Source organism: Entamoeba invadens (assembly GCF_000330505.1).
Source record: "Entamoeba invadens IP1 unplaced genomic scaffold scaff_1105074725591, whole genome shotgun sequence".
NCBI lineage: Eukaryota > Evosea > Mastigamoebida > Endamoebidae > Entamoeba > Entamoeba invadens.
Genome location: NW_004191750.1, coordinates 130933 through 155893, shown reverse-complemented (window position 1 = coordinate 155893; position 24961 = coordinate 130933). Strand labels below are relative to the sequence as shown.

General features: G+C 33.8%; 11 protein-coding genes across 11 annotated transcripts; 5 read left to right on the top strand and 6 right to left on the bottom strand.

The window, feature by feature from the left end:
• Nucleotide 1: 1 nt before the first annotated feature.
• On the top strand, nt 2-412 carry EIN_168710 (zinc finger protein, putative; the record flags this gene model as incomplete). The annotated part of the gene is made up of 1 exon (XM_004183774.1): nt 2-412. A coding segment is annotated over one exon (411 nt), but the record flags the coding sequence as incomplete, so codon positions are not given.
• Nucleotides 413-1809: 1397 nt separating this feature from the next.
• On the top strand, nt 1810-2337 carry EIN_168700 (hypothetical protein; the record flags this gene model as incomplete). The annotated part of the gene is made up of 1 exon (XM_004183773.1): nt 1810-2337. One exon carries the CDS (start codon nt 1810-1812, stop codon nt 2335-2337), a length of 528 nt encoding a protein of 175 aa, XP_004183821.1.
• Nucleotides 2338-2436: 99 nt separating this feature from the next.
• Nucleotides 2437-4389, bottom strand: EIN_168690 (hypothetical protein; the record flags this gene model as incomplete). Its single annotated transcript, XM_004183772.1, has 1 exon — nt 2437-4389. The coding sequence occupies one exon, from the start codon at nt 4387-4389 to the stop codon at nt 2437-2439; it is 1953 nt and encodes a 650-aa protein (XP_004183820.1).
• Nucleotides 4390-5080: 691 nt separating this feature from the next.
• EIN_168680 (60S acidic ribosomal protein P2, putative) lies at nt 5081-5404 on the bottom strand (the record flags this gene model as incomplete). Its single annotated transcript, XM_004183771.1, has 1 exon — nt 5081-5404. The coding sequence occupies one exon, from the start codon at nt 5402-5404 to the stop codon at nt 5081-5083; it is 324 nt and encodes a 107-aa protein (XP_004183819.1).
• Nucleotides 5405-5613: 209 nt separating this feature from the next.
• On the bottom strand, nt 5614-6885 carry EIN_168670 (serine/threonine protein kinase DCLK3, putative; the record flags this gene model as incomplete). The annotated part of the gene is made up of 1 exon (XM_004183770.1): nt 5614-6885. The coding sequence occupies one exon, from the start codon at nt 6883-6885 to the stop codon at nt 5614-5616; it is 1272 nt and encodes a 423-aa protein (XP_004183818.1).
• A 1297-nt stretch (nt 6886-8182) lies between these two features.
• Nucleotides 8183-11941, top strand: EIN_168660 (transcription initiation factor tfiid, putative; the record flags this gene model as incomplete). The annotated part of the gene is made up of 1 exon (XM_004183769.1): nt 8183-11941. One exon carries the CDS (start codon nt 8183-8185, stop codon nt 11939-11941), a length of 3759 nt encoding a protein of 1252 aa, XP_004183817.1.
• A 1481-nt stretch (nt 11942-13422) lies between these two features.
• On the bottom strand, nt 13423-15582 carry EIN_168650 (hypothetical protein; the record flags this gene model as incomplete). The annotated part of the gene is made up of 1 exon (XM_004183768.1): nt 13423-15582. One exon carries the CDS (start codon nt 15580-15582, stop codon nt 13423-13425), a length of 2160 nt encoding a protein of 719 aa, XP_004183816.1.
• Nucleotides 15583-15940: 358 nt separating this feature from the next.
• Nucleotides 15941-18433, bottom strand: EIN_168640 (hypothetical protein; the record flags this gene model as incomplete). Its single annotated transcript, XM_004183767.1, has 1 exon — nt 15941-18433. The coding sequence occupies one exon, from the start codon at nt 18431-18433 to the stop codon at nt 15941-15943; it is 2493 nt and encodes an 830-aa protein (XP_004183815.1).
• Nucleotides 18434-19821: 1388 nt separating this feature from the next.
• Nucleotides 19822-21024, top strand: EIN_168630 (hypothetical protein; the record flags this gene model as incomplete). The annotated part of the gene is made up of 1 exon (XM_004183766.1): nt 19822-21024. One exon carries the CDS (start codon nt 19822-19824, stop codon nt 21022-21024), a length of 1203 nt encoding a protein of 400 aa, XP_004183814.1.
• Nucleotides 21025-21156: 132 nt separating this feature from the next.
• EIN_168620 (hypothetical protein) lies at nt 21157-22194 on the top strand (the record flags this gene model as incomplete). The annotated part of the gene is made up of 1 exon (XM_004183765.1): nt 21157-22194. One exon carries the CDS (start codon nt 21157-21159, stop codon nt 22192-22194), a length of 1038 nt encoding a protein of 345 aa, XP_004183813.1.
• Nucleotides 22195-23108: 914 nt separating this feature from the next.
• Nucleotides 23109-23555, bottom strand: EIN_168610 (trichome differentiation protein GL1, putative; the record flags this gene model as incomplete). The annotated part of the gene is made up of 1 exon (XM_004183764.1): nt 23109-23555. The coding sequence occupies one exon, from the start codon at nt 23553-23555 to the stop codon at nt 23109-23111; it is 447 nt and encodes a 148-aa protein (XP_004183812.1).
• Between the last annotated feature and the right edge of the window lie 1406 nt (nt 23556-24961).

Below are 24961 nucleotides of genomic sequence, written 5' to 3'. Positions count from 1 at the left end.
ACCCCCATCACACTTCTCTCCTCTTTTTAAGGTCGAATACCTCTTCGAAATCTCTTTGGACGTTGTTGCAGAAACGGGAACACAAAGTCCATTCAGAAATGTAGTTAGAGTCAATGTCTTAGCTCCACCTTCATTGTGTGGCGCAACGTCTTTTATGCCACTCGTCGCTTATGACTTTGTTGCCCCGTCAGAAGTCATTTTGAGACCATTTTGGATCGAAGATAAATCGACGGATGTGTGTGGAATTTGTAAAGCATCGTTCGGTTTAATAACAAGAAAACACCACTGCAGAAGATGTGGGAAAGTGTTCTGTTCATCGTGTTGTGTCGACTTTGTTTTGATGAAGGATTTGGGTTTCGACAAACCAGAGAGAGTGTGTAAAAAGTGTAAAGCCGAACTCGACAAGAAATAAAATAAGAAATAAGACATTGTTATTTGCAACAAATTTTGTACTTTATTGATTAATTAATAATTTAATAAATAAAATAATAAATAAATTTATTAATTGATAAACATCTGTTTTGTTCCGTCATATAATGACGGGTTAAAACAATCACTTGTGAGTAAAAACTATAAATGAATGGTTAATAAAAACTATATATATTTGTATATTTACAGTAGGGAAAATGAACCTTAGCCCGAATATGTACTTTAGCTTAAAGAAATTCCTATATTTTTCTTTAAAAACACGGGTTTTTACTAAAAAAACAAATATTTAAGAAAATTGACTTTTATATCAGTATAGTTTATTATTTTAATATAACAATAGAAATAAATTAGTTTTTCTTTGGGCTAAGGTTTAATGGACCAACTGTAACTTGACTGTTTAAATTTTATTTCACTAAAAAAAAGGTTAAAAAGAAAAGGAATTGTACAAAAAAAGGATTTCTATAACAAAAAATTTGTTATAAAATATGTTTCAATTAATTTATGTATTATTTATGTACCATATCGGGAAATTTTCATAATTAATAATTATTTATTTTTGAATAATCGCAAAATTGTTGCTATTTTTGTTGTTTTTTCTTTAATTCATTGGATAACTCTTTGTTTATTTTTAAATGACATTTAATGGTTTTTCAAGAGCTCTGTTTGGTGATTATTCGCTATTATTGTCAAGTATTCTTTTTTTTCTTAATAATAAGAAGTTTTTGTAACTTTATTTTAATAAAAAACTTGAGTTAAAAAAAATTTAATAATTAATAATAATTTAAAACCCTGGTAAAAAAGGAGTATGAAATAAAAAACTGGAAAAAGAACGGTAGAAGCTTCTCTGTGATAATTACTTGGTGGTCTTATAACGAGCGAATTGCCAAAAAACACAACTGCTACATTAAATAAGATATTTTTTGCTTTAAATTCGGGATGTTATTGGGTAAGCAATAATCTAAGAATACAACGCCAATTTCAGCAAATCGACCAAGCTTGAAATTTGAGTTTAAATTTGCTGAATTTTTGTCTCAAAATTTGGTATAAAACAGAAATACAACACAAAACAGTTTCTGTTTTTGAAGTCCAATTTTACTTCAGAAAAATTCCCATTTAGGGTTTTACTTTTTTATTTCAAAGCCCGCTATATCACATGTGATTGGTGTCATTATCACCAACGAAAATACCAAAAAAAGAGCACGAAACTCAAAAATGGACACACCCGAGAATTAAGCAGCCGCCACCGTATTATTTTTGTACTTATTTTGGAAAAACACAACAATAAAAAATTCAACCAAACTGCCAAAAATTTTCAAACCGCACTTTTCAAAATTCAATTGGAAACTTTTAAGGTGTTCATCTCATCTGAAAAACCCTGCTATGTCGCTAGAACCACACACCCACAGTGGTGCTTCGTTTCAACACCACCAACAACCGAGTTCCTGCTTCAAACAAACGGAAATTCTTTACGACAAAAATGCAACATCCGTCGAACATTTTCATTGCGATGAAATACAAAAACCAAAGAAAGTTGTGATAAAAACAACACTTTACAAAAAACCGAATTTTGGACACATTACAGAGTCGAGAAAATGGTCTTCCACAAACACCATACCTTCCCCTTTACGTCACTGTTCTCCCATCCCCGACGAAGAATTCCATTACACTCCCAAACCTCTGACTTCACAATCACCTTCAACACTTTTTGCAGACAACGAAGTCGCATCAATTTTGGGATCTAAAACCACTGTTGGCTCTCCTTCCTTCGCAACAACCACTTTTTCCGGTTCTCCTTCAACACAAAAAATCAATTGCGCACCTACACCACTCAGGTCGTTCGACTTCAACCTTTTGGACGACGACCAAGAGGATTGCCCACGTTGCTCTAACCCCGGTATCCTCCAATAAATATTGTTAAATAGATTATCTTATCTTATTGGTTTGTCTGTTAGTGCGTTATATTGTTATTGTTGGATTAAAAGAAAGACAAAATAAAAAATACCTTTTTTACTCACTAAAAGAGTCAGAGATATCACCACTGTTTTCATCATTGTTATTATCACTCGAATCATCGCTTTTCTTTAGTTTCATCTCCTTCTTAGCCTTTCTTTGCAACATTTGAAGTCTCTTCTCCGCAAGTGGTTTTCTGCACTCTCTGAGCCACTCCACGACTTTATCATTTTCTTCATTGAGTGCGTCACTAATTTCTTTGTAATTGAAAGTCTTGAATATTTGTTTGACGACTGTATTTGCATCGATTTTGACTGTCCCAAGCTTGACGTTATCTTCTGTATTAAAATTCTGATAGTAAATGGTCTCAATCTTTTGATTCAACGTGTCGAACATCTTTCGTGTGATATTAGCACGTGCACAGAAGAGGGCCGTTTCATAGTAATATGGATTATACCCACCTTGTTTACTAATAATAGTAGATTTCTTATACAAGAATTCCTCCATTATCTTCGGGTGAGTCTCTGGCATCCCTACATGAGTTAATCTTGCACCTTTTACGTTGGCTGTTCTACACTCATACATGAAATTTTTTGAAGCCAATTTGGTTCTAAAATGAAGAAGAATTGTACGACTTTTATATTCATCCATTGTCTTCTTTTTGGCTTCAACAAATGGCGCCAATCCTCTCTGATACTTTTCACAATCGATCATTTCTTTGTGTTTCGCAATGAGTTTGTCACAACATTTTGGCACCCCAAGAATGAAACTTTCTGGTAGAGAATCGGGGAAGACCTGTGACATCAACTCCTTCGACACAAAAATGTCTTTTGTGAATTTGACGCGCTCCATTATAGAAGAAAGCTTCTGTTTTATTTCTTCTTGTTGCTTAAGAGCTTGTTGACAGATGTCGAAGTCATTTACAGTGACTTCTTGAGACAAATCCCCCATGTACATCCCTATAACATTGCATACATCTTCTTTAGTGTATTTTTTAACGTCACTGTTATCACCAATAAAGTCATTCATTTCTTTCTTTAATAACACAACTTTAGCTTGGAGTCTTTCTTCTTCTTCTTTCATCATGTCTTCTGTCAATTTTTCAAACGCGTTTTGCTTCTCTTTGATTGTTGAGTATGTTAAATATTTGGTCTTTTCTGATCGATAATTTCGCGATGAAAGTTTTTGTTTAATCTCTTTGATACTTTTCCTTAACTCTTTGACTGCGACTACTTTCTCAGCTGTGGCTCGTGTCTTGGCCTGTGTTGTATAGATGTTTTCTATCTTCTTTGCAGTCGCTTCTAAATCGGTCTGTGCCATTTGCATGTATTTGGCACACCGTCTGCCGGCGTTCTTGACTGGTACTATACCTCCGTTACATAATACACTGATTATAACCATTTCTTGAGTCACTCCATATCCCTTACACTTTTCAATTAAAAATAGAACAACTTTTTTCACGAAGGGGGTTATGGACCAATCGACTAATTGCTCTTTTGGATCGACTTCAATTTTTTCGGCGAAGTGTTGACGCTTGGAGTGTCTGTGTGGTCTTTGGAGAACCATTAAAGACTCTTGTGATACACCAAAGTAATCACCCAAATCGTATTGAGGCATAGTTGTTGAGAAATAGTTCGTCTTTTTATTGAAAGGAAGTGTGTCAAAATACTTTTGGCTTACCAATTGGGTGTTGACAGTTAATGGTTTGGATTTGAGTTCAAAATCGTGTGCAATTTTTCTAATTTCTTCAAGTCTGTTTTCGTCCTCTATTTCTGCTGGTGTTTTTTGAACGACATTTTCTTCTTTTTTTACTTCATTTTTGGCACTTTGTGGGGCAATGGTGGCAGATTCCTTTAATTTGTCAAACTCTTTTTCTGTTGCATTTATTTTAGTTCTATAAGTGTTGTAGTCATCTTTGATAGGCGCTTCGACGACTCGTGCAGGTGTTTTCAAAGAATGAGCAGATGTTCGTCTTTGGAATTGACGTTGTTTTAACAGAATAGACTTCATGAATAAAACTATCAATTCAAGGCATTATATAGTTTACTTATGATTCATAGTCTAATTATAAAAGATTACTTCTGAGAAATAAAATATATATAATTAAAATTTTATATTTATTTTTATTATCATTTATAGTTATATTATACATTATATTTCGGTCAAATTCAAAAGTGTGATTTCTTTTTTTTAAATTTGTATGTGGTGTTTGTTTAGTTGTAATAAAATTAATAAAATTATTTATTAAATGTAGTTAAACAATAATTTATGGTATAAATTAATTTAAAACGCTCTTAAATAGTTTTTAATTTAATATATTATAATAAGAATCAAATGTAATTAGTTATTTAATTAAAACATTTTAATTATTTAAATTAATAATAATTTAATTTATATTTCATTAAAATATATCTAATGTAATTATTATTTTACTATTAATAATATTATCATAAAATAAAAATATCATTTATGATAAAATAAACTACAATAATATTATAAATTAACAATTTACTATTAATATACAATAATAATATATTTAATGTAAATTAAATAAAAGCTATAATAAGCTATAAATAAATATATTAATATTCATATTATTTTAATAGTAAACTTTATTAAAAAATATATTATATAAAATATTATATTTGTATTATTAAATACGATTAAAAAGAAACCATAAAAGTCTCAAGAACGAGTTGACTTAGAAAAGATCACCAAATCCTCCGAAGTCTTCTTCGGCTTCCTCTTTTTTCTCTTCTTTTTTCTCCTCGGTATTTTCTTCTTTTGGGGCTTCAGCTGAGGTAGCAGAGGCGGCTGGGGCAGCAGCAACGGCCATAGAACCCATTTGGCTTTTTCCTTCTTCGATGACTTCCCAGACGTTCTTTCCCTCGAGAGCCTTGAAGACTTCGGCGACTTTGGCTTCATCGACGGTGGCACCGGCCGCTGTCAAGATTTCTTTTACTTTGGCCTCTTCGGCTTTGTCATGTCCAATTGTGCAAAGAACGTATGCCGCAATGTATTCCATGTCTCCCTTTCTTAGTTTCTCGACTTACTTTGTAGGGTTGTCCTCTAATTCTATCTTTCTATTTTTTACTATTCTTTATAGTATTTCTTCTTATAATCTATTAATTCAATTCGTTGAAAGAAGCGAGTGTTATTTAATAAATTTACTATAATTTATAATATTTGTTATTACCTATAGTAAACTATAAATGAACTAAAATTGTCTTAGAACTAATCTGTCCTGTAGACTGGAGCTTCACGCGTTGGAGGAACGTGAGCTGGTGGTAATCCAGTGTCGTCTGCGCCTTCTGCTTCCCCATCTTCCCATTCGATGATAATACCCGCCTTCTTTTGTTGTTCAATTTCTTCTTTAGTGACTGCGACTGGAGCTTCGACTGGGACGATACCGTCTGTGACAGTAATTTGTGACACTCCCTTGAACCATGGATGACTTAAAGCTTGTTCAGCGTTCATTCTCAAACGAGGATCTGGATACAAACAACGAATAATAAAGTCTCTTGCGTTGTCTGAGACATGTTTCCAATCGTCCGAGTCGAAGACGACTTCACCACTCTGCATTTGTTCCAAATTTTCTGCTAGAGTCTCCCCGTCGAAAGGAAGGTATCCACACAACGAGACATATAACATGACACCGACACTCCACATATCAACTTGATACGAATACTCGGAAGCGCCCATTAGAATCTCCGGCGCAGCATAATCTTGCGTTCCACATGGAGTCTTCAAAGGCTCTTGTGAGAAGTTTTTGGCGAATCCGAAATCGCCAACACGACAAGTTAAACCAGCGTCACCAAGTAACAATATGTTCTCCGGTTTAATATCTCTGTGGACTATAGAGTGCGTGTGTAAGTAATATAAGGCAGACACGACTTGATACAAAATCCAACGAGCTTCCACTTCAGGTAACCCATTCTCATTCTTGGAAACACGTGAGAATAAAGTCCCACCAGGTAACAACTCCATAATAATTGAGATGTTAATGTCACTTTCAAAGACATCAAAGACCTTCATAATAGCGACATGCTGTGCGGCTCGTGTGATCTCGATTTCTCGAAGTAACAATTTGGTCTCTTCTGGCTTAACCAAACGTTTGTCAATGACTTTAATAGCACATAATTCACCAGTGGGGATCTTCCGTGCCTTTTTAACTACAGCAAAAGCTCCACGACCTAATTCGTCACCAAGAATGTAATTGTCTTCGACTATTCTATTGCGCCTCTCATCATCTTTGGGGAACAGAAGATACTTCTTCTCTTCTTCAATAAAGTCCTTGTGCTCTTTAAAATGTGGTGGAAGTCGCTTCTGAAGATTTTTCTTCTTTGTTAACTCCATCTGTTTCTTCTTCTCTTTCTTCTTCATCACCATCTTCGCTTGTTTGCCTTTTAACTCATTGATACCTTCAGTCACAATCTTGGACAGTTTTGACGTCTTTTCTTTGAAGGCCGAAGTCGCACTCGAAAAAGTCTTCTTAAAAGATTTCATTGAATTTCAGTTATTTTGAAGTTCAGTTCGTCTTGAAACACTTGTTTCAAGTTCTTTATTTGGATTCCTTATTATTGGCAATTGATTATAATTGGAAGTAAGCTATTTCTTATTGTTGTTGTTTTTTAATAAAAATAGTTTAATTATAGTATAAAATAAAGTTTATAAATATAATTCTGATTTATTTTGGTTAATAAACTGTTAATATGCCGAACTATCGGGTCGGATCTTTTCGATTTTGAGGTATTTAAGTCGAACTTGAAAATGGGTTGTAAGTTTTTGTGATAAACTAAACAACTTGATATTATTAAAGTTTTGTTTATTGTATTTTTCATAGTTTTTTTTTGTAATAAATTATTAACATTTATAATATAACAAATATATTATTCGTTTATAATTTTTAAACGATTTAAAAATACAAGTTTATTAGTTTATACAGTAAACTAATGTAGTGGAAAAAAGCTGTCGTAACTGGGATAGATCTAAAATTTTGCTATAATAAAATTATTTTTATATAATTTGTCATTTAGAATTGACGAATTATTTTTGTAATTTTTTTTTTTAATTAATCAAATAAAAGCAATAAATCGAATAATTTACTATACCGTATAGTTAAATACCATTAATTTACTATAATTTTCGGTTTTCACGATAGCTTTTTTCCACTACTGTATATAGTAATTTAAATACTTATATTATAATTAATTAAATAAGTTATTTATTTTTATTTTAGTTATTTATATTAGTTATTTGAAATACAGTTTCTCAAGCTAGCCTTATTTGCCTTCTGCGATAGTTTGTTAATTATTTCTAATTAATAAACTAGAAATAAATTATATTTGTATTTTCATTTTTTTTATTAGTTCCACATTTATCAAAAAATTTTACTAACAATTGTTTTTAATAATAAACTAATATTTATAAAATTGTTATTATTAATTTAACTATATTTTGAAAAACAACCCCAGAAGGCAAACTTTTTCCATAAGGCAAGCTTAAGAAAAAGTAACTTTGTTTAAAAATAAATTTTTAATATTTTTAATTTAATTTTAAATTACTAATAAATTAACTTTTAAGTATAATAATGACACAATTCTTTTTGCCACAATTTTCCAAAATAAACAAGAAAAAGATAAAAACTGAAAACACCCAATGAACCCTGAAAAAAAGACCAGATCTTAAAAATCAGACCACTCTTTTTCCCCAACTCTCCCACCTTATTTACATAATAAAAATAAACCATTTGGAATAGTATATATAAAGCACTTAAAAATCAGAATGTCTTCTATTAGATCCCATGTATCCCAATACTCGTTCCGATCGGGTGACGTATTTTGATGTTTTTCCGTCATGCATTTTTAAGACCCGACATAGACATCAATTACCATCCGTCCACATGGACGTTGGTGTCATCACACGAGCACCAAACACAACAAAACTCTTTTATTCCAAAACGACGCAGATTGCGGACACTCACGCACAAAAGAAAAGTTATTACGAAAGTCATCCCTTTTACTCTCTCTTTTTTCAACAAAACGACGAGAACGTTGAAAAATCCGATGACGAGAACGAATCGGTCGAAAGTTTAGTTGAAGATGACGTTGTCAAACAAATTGACACAAACGTCATCAAAGTTGAGTCGACGAATGTGATTTTAGACGATTGGGAGCACCAAATCGTTTGGAGTCAAAATTCGACAAAGTCGAAATTACCAAAAGTTGAGAAAGTCAGAAATCCTCCGCTTGAGAAGAGCGACACTTTCTTACAAGTCAACCCGTGGCGGATCTTCAGTGGGAGTTGTCCTCCAAAACGTTTAGAGAACACATCAACGAGTATGCGGTGGTCACTCTTTCCATTAGAGAATGAATTGTTACAAAAGGATTGTTGGGAGAGTGATGTGTTATGGGACGAACCCCAAGTAAGCGCGCGAAAGGAGATTCCCTTATATTTGGATTTGAATGACACGGGACTCTTATTAACAGAAGCCGTAGTACCTGCAGACCCCGACATGAGTTGCGAAGAGAGTGTGAACACTCCGATGGATATTGAAACTGATGAAGCGATTAAATACAAGGAAGATGAGAAAGAGAATATTGGCATCAATGAGACTTTTAACACTCTCGAGAAAAGCGATTTGAAGGACGTCTTTGTGAAATTGGAAGAGAAGAAAGAAGAGAAGAAATTGGCGGCGTTGCCCGGACTGGGAGATACCGTCACGAAATTAACGAGTTTACCGGGCCTCAGTGAAGCCCCTGTGTTACCGCCACCGATGAAAGATATCATGGACGAAGACGAGACGGAGACGGACACTTTTGAGAAGAAGGAGAAAGACAAGTCTGAGAAGGTTGAGAAGAGTGAGACTAAAGAGAAGCAAAAGAACGACGCGAAGAAGGAGAAATCAAAGAAGAGGAAGACAAAGAAAGACGAGAAGAAAGACGAGAAAGAAGATGAAGAGAATGAAGAGCCTAAAAATGAGAATGAAGAGGCCAAGAAAGATGAGAAGAAGAAGGAGAGAAAGGTCTGGAAGATAGCAGACGAGAAGTTGGAAGACTTGTCGAATGACCGATACTACTTCATGGGAAAGACAGGGTATACCCAGAAGAAGTTTATTATTTATCACTCCGTCCCTGCAGCACATTTAGAAACGTTTCAAACGCACTTAACTATGACGGATCTCCAAAACTTCCATCGGCCATTGTTAAGTGGGAGAGATACGGAGAATATGAAGATCGCGTCGATTCCCGTGAAATTGCAGAACAAAAGATTTAATGTGAATAACACGTACGTCCCACAAGACACAAAGGAATTGTCTTCTAAAGACGGGAAAATCCACTTAATAGAATATATTGAGGAATTCCCACCTTTACTCTCTGAAGTTGGGATGGGAGCGAGAATTAGAAATTACTGTCGAAGAGAAGACGAGTTAATTGTGCCTGATAAATTTTCGACGGGAGAGATGGTCATAGTGGAGAGAGGGGAGGAGTCTCCGTTCATTGGGAAAGTCAAGTCGGGGAAGCCTGTGCAATCCATTGATAATAAAATGACAAAAACGCCGATTCATGAGAGTAAAGTGTCGACGTGTGACTTTCTTTTAATTAGAAATGTCGAGGGGGACGAATGGAGTATTCGAGAAATCGACCACCTCTTTGTAGCGGGACAACAACAGCCACAAAAAGACACTGAGATTCCTGTTCCTGGGAGTAAAGCAGAGACACTCTTTGTCAAGGAACGTCTTGAAACGGCGATTTATTTACAATTTCATCAAAGCACTACATTGAGGATATCTGACTTTGTGTATTCATTCCCGTTACTCACTGAATTGACTGTGAGAAAGATCTTGAAGAAGTGCGCAACATTCAATCGGAAAGGAAATGGGAATGGCGGGAATTGGGAATTGAAGTCGGACTATAAATTGATGAGCGAGGACGATTTGTTTAGTAAGATGACGCCGGAGAGAGTGTGTAGTTACGAAGCGATGATGGCGGGGAAGATGCGCCTGCAAGACAAAGAAATTGAATTATTTAAATACTCCCAGCTAATTAGTGCGAAACAAAGTTTCGATGTAGAGTTAAAGAAACGTGTTGAGCCACTGATAGAAGAGGTGAGAATAGCGCCTTGGACATCAATGAATGTGTTGGCGAAGGAAGTGAAGGGGACCATTCAAGCCGACTTCTATGTGAAAGATACCGACCCGAGACACTTACTCGAGTTCTATCGGCGGTATATTCCAAAACAAACGGGGACGTCGAAATTGAATTCTGAAATTAAGTCACGATTTGGGGACTTGAGGAAATTGACGATCTCACAACTGCGCAGTGCGCTGAAGAATTGTGGAGTGAATGACGAGAGAGACTTATCGAAGACGCGGTGGGAGTTAGTGAATTTGTTACAGAAAGAAGTAGCGCGTGGGATTGGAGTGAATACGGAGCCTGTGAATGGCAATCGGCCTGTGACTAACACGGCGTCTGCATTAAAGAAGCAAAAGAAGATCAAAGAGATCTTTGAAGAGCAAATTGAGTTTATCACCGATGAGAACATCGTCGAGGAAGATGAAGAGAGTGACTCGGAACAAGAGACGCGAAAGGTCATCGAAGGATATTTGAAAGCAAAGCGAACGGTCAAAGAATATATCCCAAGAAGGAAAGATGCGTTACAACAGCGAAGCTATCGAAGTCAAGTCACCTTCCACAAGAAGAGGATTATGGACCCGACTGCGGAAGCGAACAAACAAAAGAATCGAAAGGATATCCGGAAATGCCGAGAACAGATACGAAGGATGAAAAAGAAAGAACTTGAAGCGACGCGAGAGAAAGACATGCCGCCGGAGGTTAAAGTGATTGAAGAGGACAATGTGGTGTTTGACGCGATTTCTGGCGAGGAAGTTGTGTTGAAGAAAACGCCAATGATAGAAGAGAAGACCGAAGAGAAGGAAATAAGTGAAAAGGTAGAGAAGCCGATTCAAGTCAAAGTGGAGAAGGAAAAGAAAGAGGTTTCGAAGAGAGAGAAACGGCGCCGAGAAAGGAAGGAAGAAGTGGAGAAGACTATTAGAGGGAGTAGTATGGAAGAAGACTTAACTGGTGAAGTTACGATTGGATTACAGACATATGAGAATTATGAGAAGAGTGAGAGACTGCGAGAGAAGAGTGGAGTTATAGTGGAGAAGGTGGAAAAGACCGAAAAGATTGAAAAGATGGAGAAGAGTAAAGGTGGGAAAGATGATTTGAAGAGCGTATTGGAGAAGTGCACTAATGAAATGAAAAGAAATAAACTGTTCAGTTTCTTTGTACAACCGGTGGACACTGCGGCTATTAAGGACTACTTGAGTATAGTCAGAGAACCGACAGATCTCAATACGATTGGGAAAAAGGTCAAGAAAGGAGAGTATCTGACTCTTGAAGACTATTTGAATGATATTGAAAAGCTTGTGAATAATTGTTATAGATATAACAGCAGAGGGATGTTCATGTGCGCTACTCTTATTCCATACGCTGATTTGCTCTACGAATTTGTGTTATCGTATTTGGCAAAGAATGTGAGCAATAAGGATTGTTTGTAAGAGTGTGGATTTTTATTGTGAGTTGGTTGTGGCGAGAAGTCAATGGAGTTCGTGATATTCACAAGAGTAAATTTTTAAATAATTTTCTTATTAAAATTAAATAGAAAAAATTCAATAATTAATTTTTTATTTTTTTAATCACTAAAACATCACTTATACTTTGAAGTAGATGAGAATACTTAGGTAAGTTTTTGGAAAAATATACTCTTTTTTGATATGTTTTTAATAGTAAAACAAACCATTTTATTATATTATTTGTTTTTTTAAATTAAGCTTAATTGTTTCTATGTTAAATAAATAAGTCACTAAGACTGAATTAATTCACAATGTGGATTTATTTCTTCTCTTCCTTCTTTTCAGTGGCAGCAGCCTTTGGTGCTGCTTCCTTTGGTGCAGCAGCAGCCCCCTTCTTTCCTCCCTTCTTTGGCATGTGTATGTAACGAGTGAACTGTAAGATGCATTCTTTTCTTTTATAGAGGCAATCATTATTGTGAGATATGACAGCCATATTTAGTCCTACACAACGGGTGGATTGCGGTGACAAACAGCAAATCACTTCAATCTAAAATAGACATCACACAACAATTGATATGCCATAACTCAAAACACCCCACTTTATCTCACAATTATTCTTTATTGTAGTATAAAATGTTGAAAATTACGCACAGAAATAGAAACTCGGCAGATCACACGATTCTTCACCTTTATTCATCACCACATAGTACCACGTCATTGTTATAAATAGCACCCCAAAAATAACACGGTGATGTGGCATTTAAGATTCCCGATTATTGGACAAAAAACAGGCTGTTGTACCTCACAATAATGATTGCCTCTATAAAAGGGAAGAATGAATCTTTGTAATCACTCGTTTAATACACATGCCAAAGAAGGGAGGAAAGAAGGGAGCTGCTGCTGCACCAAAGGAAGCAGCACCAAAGGCTGCTGCCACTGAAAAGAAGGAGGAGAAGAAATAAGATATATTCTAATTCATCACTCGTTCAGTGTTATGTTTTCTTTTATTTATTCAATATTGTTTCTCGACAACTATTATAAATAATCAACAAATAATTTTTTTTAATTCAATTATGAAAAGTGTGAGTCATTATCAGGCGTTTCCAAAATAATTATTGCCGAAAATGTGGTATTATAACGTACAAATTTAAAAGAGAAAAAGAACATATTGGTTATATAATGGTGATGTGGGTAATTAGGATTGTGATTTTCGAAATTTCTGGTCATTATCTTGATGAGAGTATAATATTTTTTATCAAAAACAGAGTCCTATTTAAACCATTTCTTAATTCATTTAGCTTGTGAATTAAAAAACTATAGTTTAACATACTTTTTATTAATAATAATATTATTATTAATAGTAATAAATGAAATATTATTCAAAAACACAAAAAAATTTAAAAACGAATAAATTTAATTTTTCTTCAAAATTTTTAAACAATAAACAGAGGATGCTTCATACACATTTATTCTAACAACATAATAAACTCCTCCAAAAATATATAATTTTCGCACCCATTTCTTTCTAAAAATTCGGCAATTTCATCACTTTCAATAGAGGTCTTAAGTTTTTCAAGCACCAATTCAAGTCGACTCAATGACATTTTTTCTTCATCATCTGGTACAAACCAATAGAAAGCGTGTTTCAATATTTTCTCATAATTCAAAGTTCCTTCTGTCATATCAATATTAAAACACTTTAAGCACATGACAACCAAATTCATAAAAGTTTTTGAATCGATTTCATCGCCACTTTCTTTCAACCTGTAAATGACCAGAAGCACTATCTCATCATTTTCAGTCACTTTGCATTTCATGTCCCGAATCACACTCCTCATGGCTTCACAAAACTTTTCTTGTCCAAAAACAGTCGAATGGTCTTTATCTTCTCTTTTAAACACTTTAAAGGCGTATCTCTTCATTTTCTTCTCAACTAAATTGGGTGGGTCACTCTTGTCGATGGGTTGTTCTTCATTCACACAATTCACAAAGGCCTCTTCATTCAAAATATTATCTCCAAAATGGTCGTAATATTCAAACGACTCTAATGCGTCTTCTCGTGTTATTTTGTCTTCAACAACTCTCTGTCTTATCCTCATATAATCGTCGATATTCAGTCCTTTTTTCCCTCCAAAAGTCGCTACTCTGTATGCGATTGTACACATATCTTCTGCAGTCGGCATTAATCCTCTCGGGTTTGTGTTGTTTGAAATCGTTTTGAATATGAAGTCTTTCATTTCGAGTGTAACAGTGTATTCAAAGTCGATACTTCCAAAGTAGAACATAGTATCAAAGTCGTCTTGTTGTTTTTCAAAATTGGGATAAAGTTCTTTGGCTTTGTCCATGAATTGTTCGTAAGTTATAACATCCTTTTTAACACTGGGAGTTCCTGTGGAGCCATTGGAAGCGATCGACCCTCTTGAATCTCGAAGTCTTTGTGAATTCTTTTTGACTGAGTTTGTCAGTCGATTGAGGCGAATTAATTGAGACGCTTCTAATGTCTCTTGGCCGCTTATCTGTTGTGACTCCCGGAGTTGTGATTGAATTCCTTCTTTAGTCGTTCGATTCGCAGAATATTTCGGTGTTTTGAAAACTCCTTTTTTCTTTTCAAAATCCTTTTTTGGTATTGTTCGAGTGAGTGAAGTGGGTTGCTCGATTTTTGTAATCATTTTTTTGAAGTCATTTTCACTCTTTAAAACACTTTTAAACGTCGTCAAAAATGTTTCTAAATCAAAAGACTTCGTTTGTACTTTACTTACTGCGTCAAGTTGATTTCTCATCTCTGAATTTTTCGGTTGTGTGCCATGGAATTTAATAAATTTCATAACACTAACTTTGTCCACTTTGGCTTCGAAGTTTTTGTCCAAAATCCTGAAAATGCACACAGCGAAAAATTCCGGGCAGTCCATCGCCATTTTTATATTTAAAATTTCTACAATTCTATTGAGCATTGTAAATTGCTTGAAGGAAACAGAAGAACTTTTGTCTGTTATAACATTCAGTAATATTTCAAAATACCTCATCGCACGTTCTTCTTCAATTTTGTACTTCGTTTTATAAAATGCTATCACATCTTTAAATAACACCTTCCCCTTCTTTACTGGCATTTTGTCGAACATTATTTTCTCATTTAAAAACTCAATTGTCTGAACAAATGTGTCTCCTTTATCTTCTGAAAATTTATAGAAATAGTTTAAAAACTCCAGAAGTTCACTCATATCAAAAACACCAGTTTTTGACGTGTTAAATCGTTTTATCAACTCTTCCATGTTTTTAGGCACGCTCTTTCCTTTCATTTTTTTCACCAACATTTTGATGGTTTTTATAGTAACATCGCCGTCTTCGGATAGTACCAGATAAATTACAGCAAACACCACCGCTGTTGTTATACCTCCATTTTTATTAATTAAATAATCGAGCCATTGTAACGCACACACAAACACAGACTTTGTGACTTTGTTGGACTCTGCCAGTAAGTCCCACATTATTAACAAATTCGTTTTAATAGTCTCGTCATATATATTGAATATTATTAGTGTTGTTGTATATGCCACATCCGGTGTAATGGACTTTTGCTTATCAACAAGCTGCAGAGTGTATTTTGATATGAAAAGCTCCCTTGCCATCTTTGTACGATTTTATTTGATAGTGCACATTTTCAAAAATGGTGTTTCAATTGACTCCCGGTATAATGTGCCAATCGCTTTGATTTATCGAATTATCAAATAGATTTTTTCGTCGGCAAAAATTTAATCGGATTTGGTCGTAAATAAGATTCGCCTTTATATCACTTTTATCATTTCAACAATTCGTTATAAACCAATGAAAAATAACACAAATCTATTTATGAAAAACACCAATAATCTATATTTAGCCTCACATCGTGTTATAAAACCTGTATTATAAATTATAGTAAACCATATTATATTTATAGAATGTGTCCAACAGAACATAGCCAATTAAATATTGATTGTGTGTTTCTTTTCAATCTGTTCCAGCAATGAGTACATCCATAATGATTTGTGTGAAGTCTCTTGAACTCAGCATTGAAGGGTTTTCTATTTTTGTAAGCACATTACTGAATTGTTCGTCATAAACAGACCCTCCAAAGTGATTCAAAATTGAGTCGAAAGTACTGATGGGCATCAATACTTGTTCTTTTGGGACGTACCACTCGAACAACGTTTGCAACAACTTTTCTGGAGCAAACACTTTTTGTTTGTCTTTAGTGTATATGACTGAGTCTGCGACTAATTCGACAAGCTCCATAAAGACATTTGGCTCTATCACATCATTCTCCGCCTTAATTTTGAACAAGAAGATGAATGTGTTTTCATCTAAGTCGTTTTCAAGAGTTGTGCAGTCATCCATCACACCAAACATCGAGTCGACGAAACGGTCGGAGTTAAAAGTGAACAACGTCCTGTCCTTATTTTCTCTCCTTAACACTTTATATGCGTATCTCTTCAACTTCATTTCTTTGATCTCAGGATCATCATCTTCTATGATGGGGTATTCGTCATATATTGAATTAATAAATTCGTCTTCATTTAAATAACCATCTCTGTCGTGGTCATAAAAAGTGACTGTCTCTTCTGCGTGTTCTTCTGTATATGTTTCGTAGATATAATCAAGTTGGTCATCGTCTCCATTCACTTTTCTATCTTCAGAACTTGAGTCGACATTTTCGTGGTACACAAGTCCTAAGATATCAACTAATTGATACAAATCAGCTGCATTGACTCCTTTCTTCCCCATATGCGTTAACATCTTATAAACTAAAGGATATGTGTCATCAATTTCTTTTACTGTCTTATAAAAGGCGTTTGCAGATAACGTGGTGATGATGTAGTCATTCATTTCTCGTGTTATCCCTTCGCCCAAATCGATATTACCAACTGCATAACACATAGTGAATATCCCCCTCTCATATTCGTCAAGACTTTTAAATGAAGTGTCTATAGTATCTTCAAATTCTTGCAAACTCACTATAGGAGAACTTTTATTGATGTGCCGATCTTTCACATCAACTGAACTCCCTTTAATTGATGCGGCTTTGGCCTTTGCTTGCCCACCCCGACTCTCTCCTAATTTGGATCGCGTGTTCTTCGTCGAATTTGGCTTCTGTGGAGTTCGTACTTGGCTTTGGAACAATTGACTTCGTTCCAAAGAATTTGTTTCGACTTTATTTGAAGGTTTGTTAATTGATTTCATTTCGGGTTTGGTCTCAACTGGTTGAATCACTGCAGTTACAGGGGAGTCGGCTTTACTGATTTCATTCACTGTTTTCATCACACGTGGAGTGTGTCCAGTCTTTTTCTTTATTTCTTCTTCGGCCATTCGTTTGATGGTTTTGGCATCTTCTTCCTCGTCACCAGTGTCTTCCCCATTAGCCTCACGCTCTTCCTTCAACTTCAATTTTATCTCCATTTCCATCTTCTCTTGTTCGATGTCATCTTTGAACTTCTTTTCTTCCTCTGCGTTCTTCTTTGGTTTCTTTTTGTGGTTCAATTTGGCTTTGATCATTGCGACAACACTCTTAAGTGTTCCAGAGAGCAACAAGAACTGTTCTAAATTGAGTGGACCTTCTTGCACAGCCTCTTTCATCGTAACCAACTCTTCTCGTGGCTCACACTTTTTAGGAGTCACGTCTTTGATGTATTTTGTAATTTCAGTCTTATCTAAAGTACCATCACAGTTCTTGTCTATCACTCTAAACACCCCAACTAAAAAAGTCTCTGGTGTGATTTCACCCATTTTAGTCCGATAATACTCAATTTGTTGAGAAATAGTTATTATATTGGACACAGTGATGTTCTCCTTCTCTTTAACAACTTCTATGAGATCAGATAAATACGTGCGACACTCTTTACTTATTGGGTATACCTTTCCAAGCATCTCACATGCGGCATTGAAATACAACTTCTTTGAATCTTTATATCCAACCGTCTCGTGGAACGTCTTTGCAATGTTTATATACTCTATCTTCTTTAAAAACGTCGATGAAGAGCCATTAATATTAAACGCCGTGTTAAATATAGACAAGAACATATCTAAATCAACAATTTTAGTTGTGGCAGTTTGTGTGGAAATAGCTTCTTTCAGTAATGGGATCTTCGACGAGTTCTCATTGGATTTGATCTTCTTAATGATGTCTAATAAATCTTTTTTGGGTATGCCACCTTGAGTGTCTAGAGTCAGATAAGCTACTGTAAATATCATCTGTGGTGTGACATCTTCAGTTTTGTAGTATATCATATCAGCGTGTTGAAATAAAGAAACAAAAGTTGGTCGAGAAATATTACCACTTTCAGAAACCATATCAAATAGAATATATCCACAATTCTTTGTCTTCTCATTTGTTGTTTTAAATATAGAAAAGAATGTGCTAAATGCCATCATCGTGTTCAAGACAGGCTTTTTCGTGTCTTTGTCTCGTTTCTGTTCAAATTCGTTGATAAAGCACTCCCGGGCCATATTCAAATATCTTTATTTTAAGTTTTTGGTCATTCAAAAAGTGTGTAATTAAAAATGATTATCAGGTGTTTATATCGGTCATATAATTAAATGTTTGATATTATTTAAATCTATGACAATCCATTATATTTTTTAAAAAACCCCAATTTCCTTTTGAAAAAAAGTTGTTTTTGGCTAATACAGTGTGTCTTTTAAAGTTATCTGGTGTATTTTAAACAATAAAAATGGAATATTTCGGAAAGCCTTCCAAAAAATACCATCCAATTGTTTTATGTTTTTTCATGGTTTACCTAATGCCCGATGTTTACATAAAATAAAAGCTATATTTTGTCCATTATATAACATTTAAAGACTGACTCTTTATGTTATTTTTATTGTTAAAATAAAGAAATAAAAAAATTGTATCAATTATCGTTTAACTTTGATTCAAAGTTTGAATAGTTTATTACTCAGTTCCCAATTTCAAGAATGTTTTACTCTATTTTTATGTTGCGTGTTATACTTTTATTGTTAAAAAACATATTTTTATTAGTTTTTAATTTGAACTTTTGATAATAACAAATTAGTAAATAATATATCATTTATTTTTAATAAACTATAATAATAAATAAAAGCTCTAATTAACAATTGTTTTATGTTGAAATTAATTGAAATGAATAATTTTGTATAGTATTTATTGAATTTAATATCAAATACTAATTAATTGTAAATTAATAGCTAACAATAAAAAATTTACTGGTAAACCAAATAACTTTTACGAAATAATTATTATATATTTATTCTAATAAAATAATCGTTTTTTTATTAATTAAAAACAAATTATAATTTAATTTCAGAAAAGAAGAACAGATAATTTTCTTACACTGGTGATTTAAGTCTTAAACAAACTAAAAATTCGGGAATATATTATCACACATAAAAATTGACTGTACAATCAGGAAAAAAATTGGGTTTTAAAAAAATAAAACCCCGAAATTATACAGGAAAATACAATAAAACTATGTGTACGACTATTTTCTGGTGGTCTTTAATTATTAACCAAATAAAAAAATATATAAGATTTAAAATTGAAATTTGTTTTGATTTTATACAGACAAAACAATTACACTCTAATATAAACCCAAATGAATAATAAAAAAAATAAAAATAAACAGTTTTGAAAGAAATAAATTGTTTAAATAATTTATAATTAATTATTAAATAAATTGTTAATTTCGACAATTGAAAAATATCTTCAAAAAACGAATAAATAAAAATAATGTATAGTACATTAATAGTAAATAAATCAATAATATATAATTTTGATCCGATATTAAAAATCTTTTATTAAACGATGCTTCCTTAGTTTCTTACAGAGATGAACTTGACCAACTCAAAATCAGAAAGACATGAGTAACCATCCAAATTTCCCTGCGTACAAAAACGTCCAACTGAAAACGATCCAACCTGGTGTACGCGAGGGATGGCTGAAAAAACGTGGGTTTAAGGCACACACATGGAAGCGGCGCTATTTTGTGATTAAGAACAACTTTATCTTCTACTTTCCGTCATCACAGCCGGACTCTACGCCGAAGGGGATGATTGAGCTCAACTCGAAGTCACAAGCAAAGCTGTTAGATCAGACGTTTTTGAATATAGTAGTTACAAGTGTTCATAGAGACCAGTACATAATAGCTGAGACTCCAGACATTGGGGCGTCATGGGTAGATGCAATCAACAACCAAATACGAACACTTAAAAAGATAGAAGATCAAGGCAAAGATGATGAGAAACGAGTGGCGCCAACAAAAGGGATACCATCTGATGTGATGTCTGAAATAGCACGAATTCGAGAAGAAAATGACGACAAAGTGCCGCCATCGTCGCTCACAAAATTGATCAAGAATGTAGGGGATGATACAATGGAAAGATATTTGTATTCGATCTTGTCTGAAGTGCTGAGAGATTGGGACAACAAGCAAATTGGAAGATATTTCTATTCCAATTTCTGTCGCAATTACGTCCGCGTTGATCATCGAGCAAATAAGAGAAGAATGTCTCTGATGAAAACAGGGGAAGGGAAAGCAGACAAAGTGTTGAGTGATTTGAATTTATGCTTTGGTGGTGTACAACGGGCAGTTCTTGGAGCTTATGGTGCTGAGAGAGAAAATGATCAAGACGAATTGATGTTTGTGTTTGGAAAGACAAAAGCAGCAGGTGAGCGACTTGCTGACATTTACAAGACAATCATTGCTGAATACTCAATCGGCCCTTCAGAAGTCATTCGAACTATATTCGACGCAATGGAGACGTGGAAGATGAGAACAGACGAAGAGATCTTTCTTGCGTTTGTTGGCGGGATGATGGAGGGCTGGGGACCAGAACTGGTCGCTTCATTTGTTTCACTTCTTTTCGTCTACACAAAAGAACAAGACTCATTCCCACTCTTCGAAACACCGTGGGTCGAAATGCCAGATCATGCCCTTCTCTTTATCAAACGATTTATTAAAGCGTGGAGTGATTGTCAAAAAGCCGAATTTTTTAAAATAGGGCGGTTGCTGTGGGGTGTTGGGGTTGACAACTACAAAGCCAAAATTGAAAGTCTGCAGTGATTTCTATGAAAGAATTTCATCGCTTATTGTAATTCAACACCTCTTTTGTTTTTCTTTTCTCGAATAACACTACTAGTACTTTTAACTTATTTCAAACTAAAAACTTGAAACTATCAAAAAGAGTAAGACAGGATGGAGGAGTATTTAAAAAGTATTGAGAGGCGACACACGCACGGGATTCCGATCTTTCGATATTTGACGTGTTTTGTCCTTTCCAATTTACCACTTCTGTTTTTGGCGTATTACGCAATAACACTTGTGGTGTCGAAAACAATGGGGGAGTATTCCACTTTTGTCGCGCGACAAAAGTACTCATTAACTAACAAACCGCCAATGGATCCACAGACTATTACGATAGTCACCGGGATACTCATTTCTATACTCTCAGTCATATGGCCAACACACACTAAGATCTCTATCTCTTTGCCTAAATTGCACCTCTTAATGACGTCATATATCTTTTACTCGTTCATGAAGATCGTCATTAAGTCATTGTCGTATGTGCTACTCGACTCGACGACATCTGCATATCACGCGTCGTTCAAATCAGTCTCGTCGTTCTCGTTTGCATCGACATTCTACTTTCTCACGTTTTCTAATATACTCGCCTCGTCGGATCACCAGACGTTCGACGCCTCGAAAATGTTTGTATGTGAGAATAAGAGTGCGATCAACGCGATTAACAGTCAAACGGAAATTAATGGGTATTACGTCAATTACTATCTGCAAGGGCTGGAATATCCACCGTCACCCTTTTCAGTCTTCTATCAGGCTGTTGGACCGTTCTCGTCGAGGTTTTCAAAGTGTTGTGAGAGAATGGTGTTTGGTCTGCGGTGTCGATATCACTTTGTTATGTATCATCTGTTACTCTTATTCATGTTGTGTGTTATATTTACAACAAATGATATGTACGAGAATGGTAATCACACGTTGAAACAAGTGATTTATGGAGTGTTGATTGCGTATATAGCAGTATTCTTAAAGGATCTCTTGCACTTCTATTGTCGAGACTGCTTCTTCGATAGTATGGCGGTTAACGGTCTTTTTCTTTTCGCTTTCCATGTCACTGACAAACACCTCGGAATCGTGTTTGGGTGGCCGCATGTGATATCAGTCTTTAATGGGGTGCTTGCCTTCTTTTTACAAAAGAAGTTTGATACGGAAATGTAATTATTATATATTCTAATTAAATGTTATTAATAGTTAAAATAATGATATTTATTATTTGTTATAATAAATATACTATACTTGTATTGTATATTCAATTAAACCAATGTCAATAGTTTTATTTTAATATAGAGTTTAATAATATTATATAAACTATTATAATATAATATAATATAATATAATATAATATAATATAATATAATATAATATAATATAATATAATATAATATAATATAATATAATATAATATAATATAATATAATATAATATAATATAATATAATATAATATAATATAATATAATATAATATAATATAATATAATATAATATAATATAATATAATATAATATAATATAATATATTATTATTATAATTAAATTACTATTAATTAAATATATTATACTCAATAATAATTGTCCAATTTTATAAAAAGGCAAATCAAGCCCAGAAATGACATTTTTTTTTAATAATAATACACGCTTTTAGTGTGTTAACTTTGTGAAGTAATTGGGAAAGAATAATTTTCGAAACCAAACAAATTATAAAAATGGTTTTATCAAACTATAATACTAGTTTAATTAATACTCAAAAAAAACTTTTGCTTTATTAATAATTTCAAGTAGTTATTAAAAAAGTTACGAACGACTAAGATATTATAAAACAATTATAATAAATCTTATGTACTGTTGATAAAAATACCAACTGCAGTTAAAAAAAGTTGTTAATGATATAAATAATGTTACCCGTTATTACCACAGAATAGAAATGCTTTCTATTCAGAATGGAACTAAAAGTAGAGTACAGCAACAACACTTTTTTGTTTTAATGATGATAATTGTTCTAAAAACTAAAAGTGTTTTGATGTGTAAGAATGAAGAGAAAAGGAAATAACAAGTTTAGCAAAGAAATGAAACAAATTAAATTACAGAGAAAAGTGCGGGATCGACGGGAGTGAATGCGGTGAGGCAAATTGACTCAGAAGAATCTTCAACGTCATTTTTTGGCTTTGTGAACATCTTTCGCTTTAAACTTCCGAAGTACCGGTTTTTCACATCGTTACCACTCCGACCTTCGAGTTGTTTACTTATTAACGTCCACTTATTACCAACCGTACGTAACATTTGCATAATAACATCATCTTCTTGCTTCATCCACGGTCGATTGTTTTGTTTTCTGAACATCAGCGAGTTGAAGTACCGCTCTCTGCACTGCTTTCGATTCCGCCCGACTACGAAGATCTCGATCTTCTTCCAATTCTTCTGCCCAAACTTTTCGACGGCGCGGAGGAGTTGGTCGTCCTCAACAGACGACCACGCGCCAAAGTTGGTGAATTGGTGGGTGTCGATTTGCATTTGCGACTCCATGAATGCTTGCTTTATAACTTTTCAGTTTCATCGTTTTATAAGGGAACGGTGTTTTTGCGTTCTTTTGATTTTTTGCAAGGTTTAATAGTTTGATGTTTCTTAATGTCCCGACTCGACACACATTGGCAATCCATTTCAAACAATTCTTTTCTTCAACCCTCACCTTTTGGTTCCATTTGGCTTTTAAAAGTCGGGTCTAGTATATTCGCTAATACATAATAACTTAATTCAAAATGCTCTGAATGGTCACCTTTTAAAGTAAAGTGGCCAGATAAAAAACGCAATATTTTTCATATCCCTCTCTTTGTTCTTTTAAGGAATAGTATCAGTATAATTCTTTTGAGAGGAGGTGCAGTCTTTGGGGAGTTGTGTATTCTTTTTCGAAAAGTTTTTTAATTTGGGCATTTTTGAGTCGCTCTTGTGTGTTTTTCAATCGAATTTGCCACTAAAATAGTATTGTTTGTAAATGTCCTAATATTTCAGTTCAAAAGTTATGGAAATTATTCAAAGAAAATGAAGTGGGCACATCGTATTTATAAGGCTCGTTCTTTGGACAAAAATAATCAAAAATATATTGAAGGAAACCGAAATATGTAGGAACTGCCCGTATTATTGCAAAGGATTCCGCCACATCAAAAAGCTTTTTATTAATCTAATTTAACTACAAAAACACCCCGTGATAACGGACACATACCCTTCCATATGGCGACTGAAAAGTTACTTGTCAAAATGGGGTTTTCTTGTTTTTATGCCACGCGTGTACACGCTTTTAATTTTTTTGTCGATGAAATTAGAAGCAGAAACATTTGGTTATAACACGGTGAAAATGAACAATTGTCGATCATTCATATTGTATTAAGATAATAATTAAGTGTGTTTACGGGTTGATTGTATAACAAGTTGGGAACGCCGAAACAGTCCCACCATAAATGATTGTATGTATTATACAAATTGGTTTTCGATAAATTCATAATTGATACATTTTCAAGTAATAATCAATTCAAGAACAAAATATGGTTATTCTTCACTTCAAAAAATTGGTTTTTTACAGGCCAGAACTGGGTTTTTAGCTTGAACATATTTTCGCTTGAGTTCCCGATATTTATTGAAATAAAAATACTATATAGTAAAGACATTCCAAAATCATCTAAATACAAAAAGTCTATAACAAGCGATTTTGTGCTGGACGGTTGTAAACAGAGTTCTCCAAATAAAGCCAAGACAAAATAATTAAAAACAATTTAAAAAAATAATGTTTTTGAATTTTTGGGTTATAAAACACGATTTATATTTTTATCAATTGTCAAATTATTATATGTAATGTAATTTGATTTAATATATTATTGATCAATAACTGTTTATTAATATTAAAGCGATTAAACACCAATGAATAAATGATAATAATA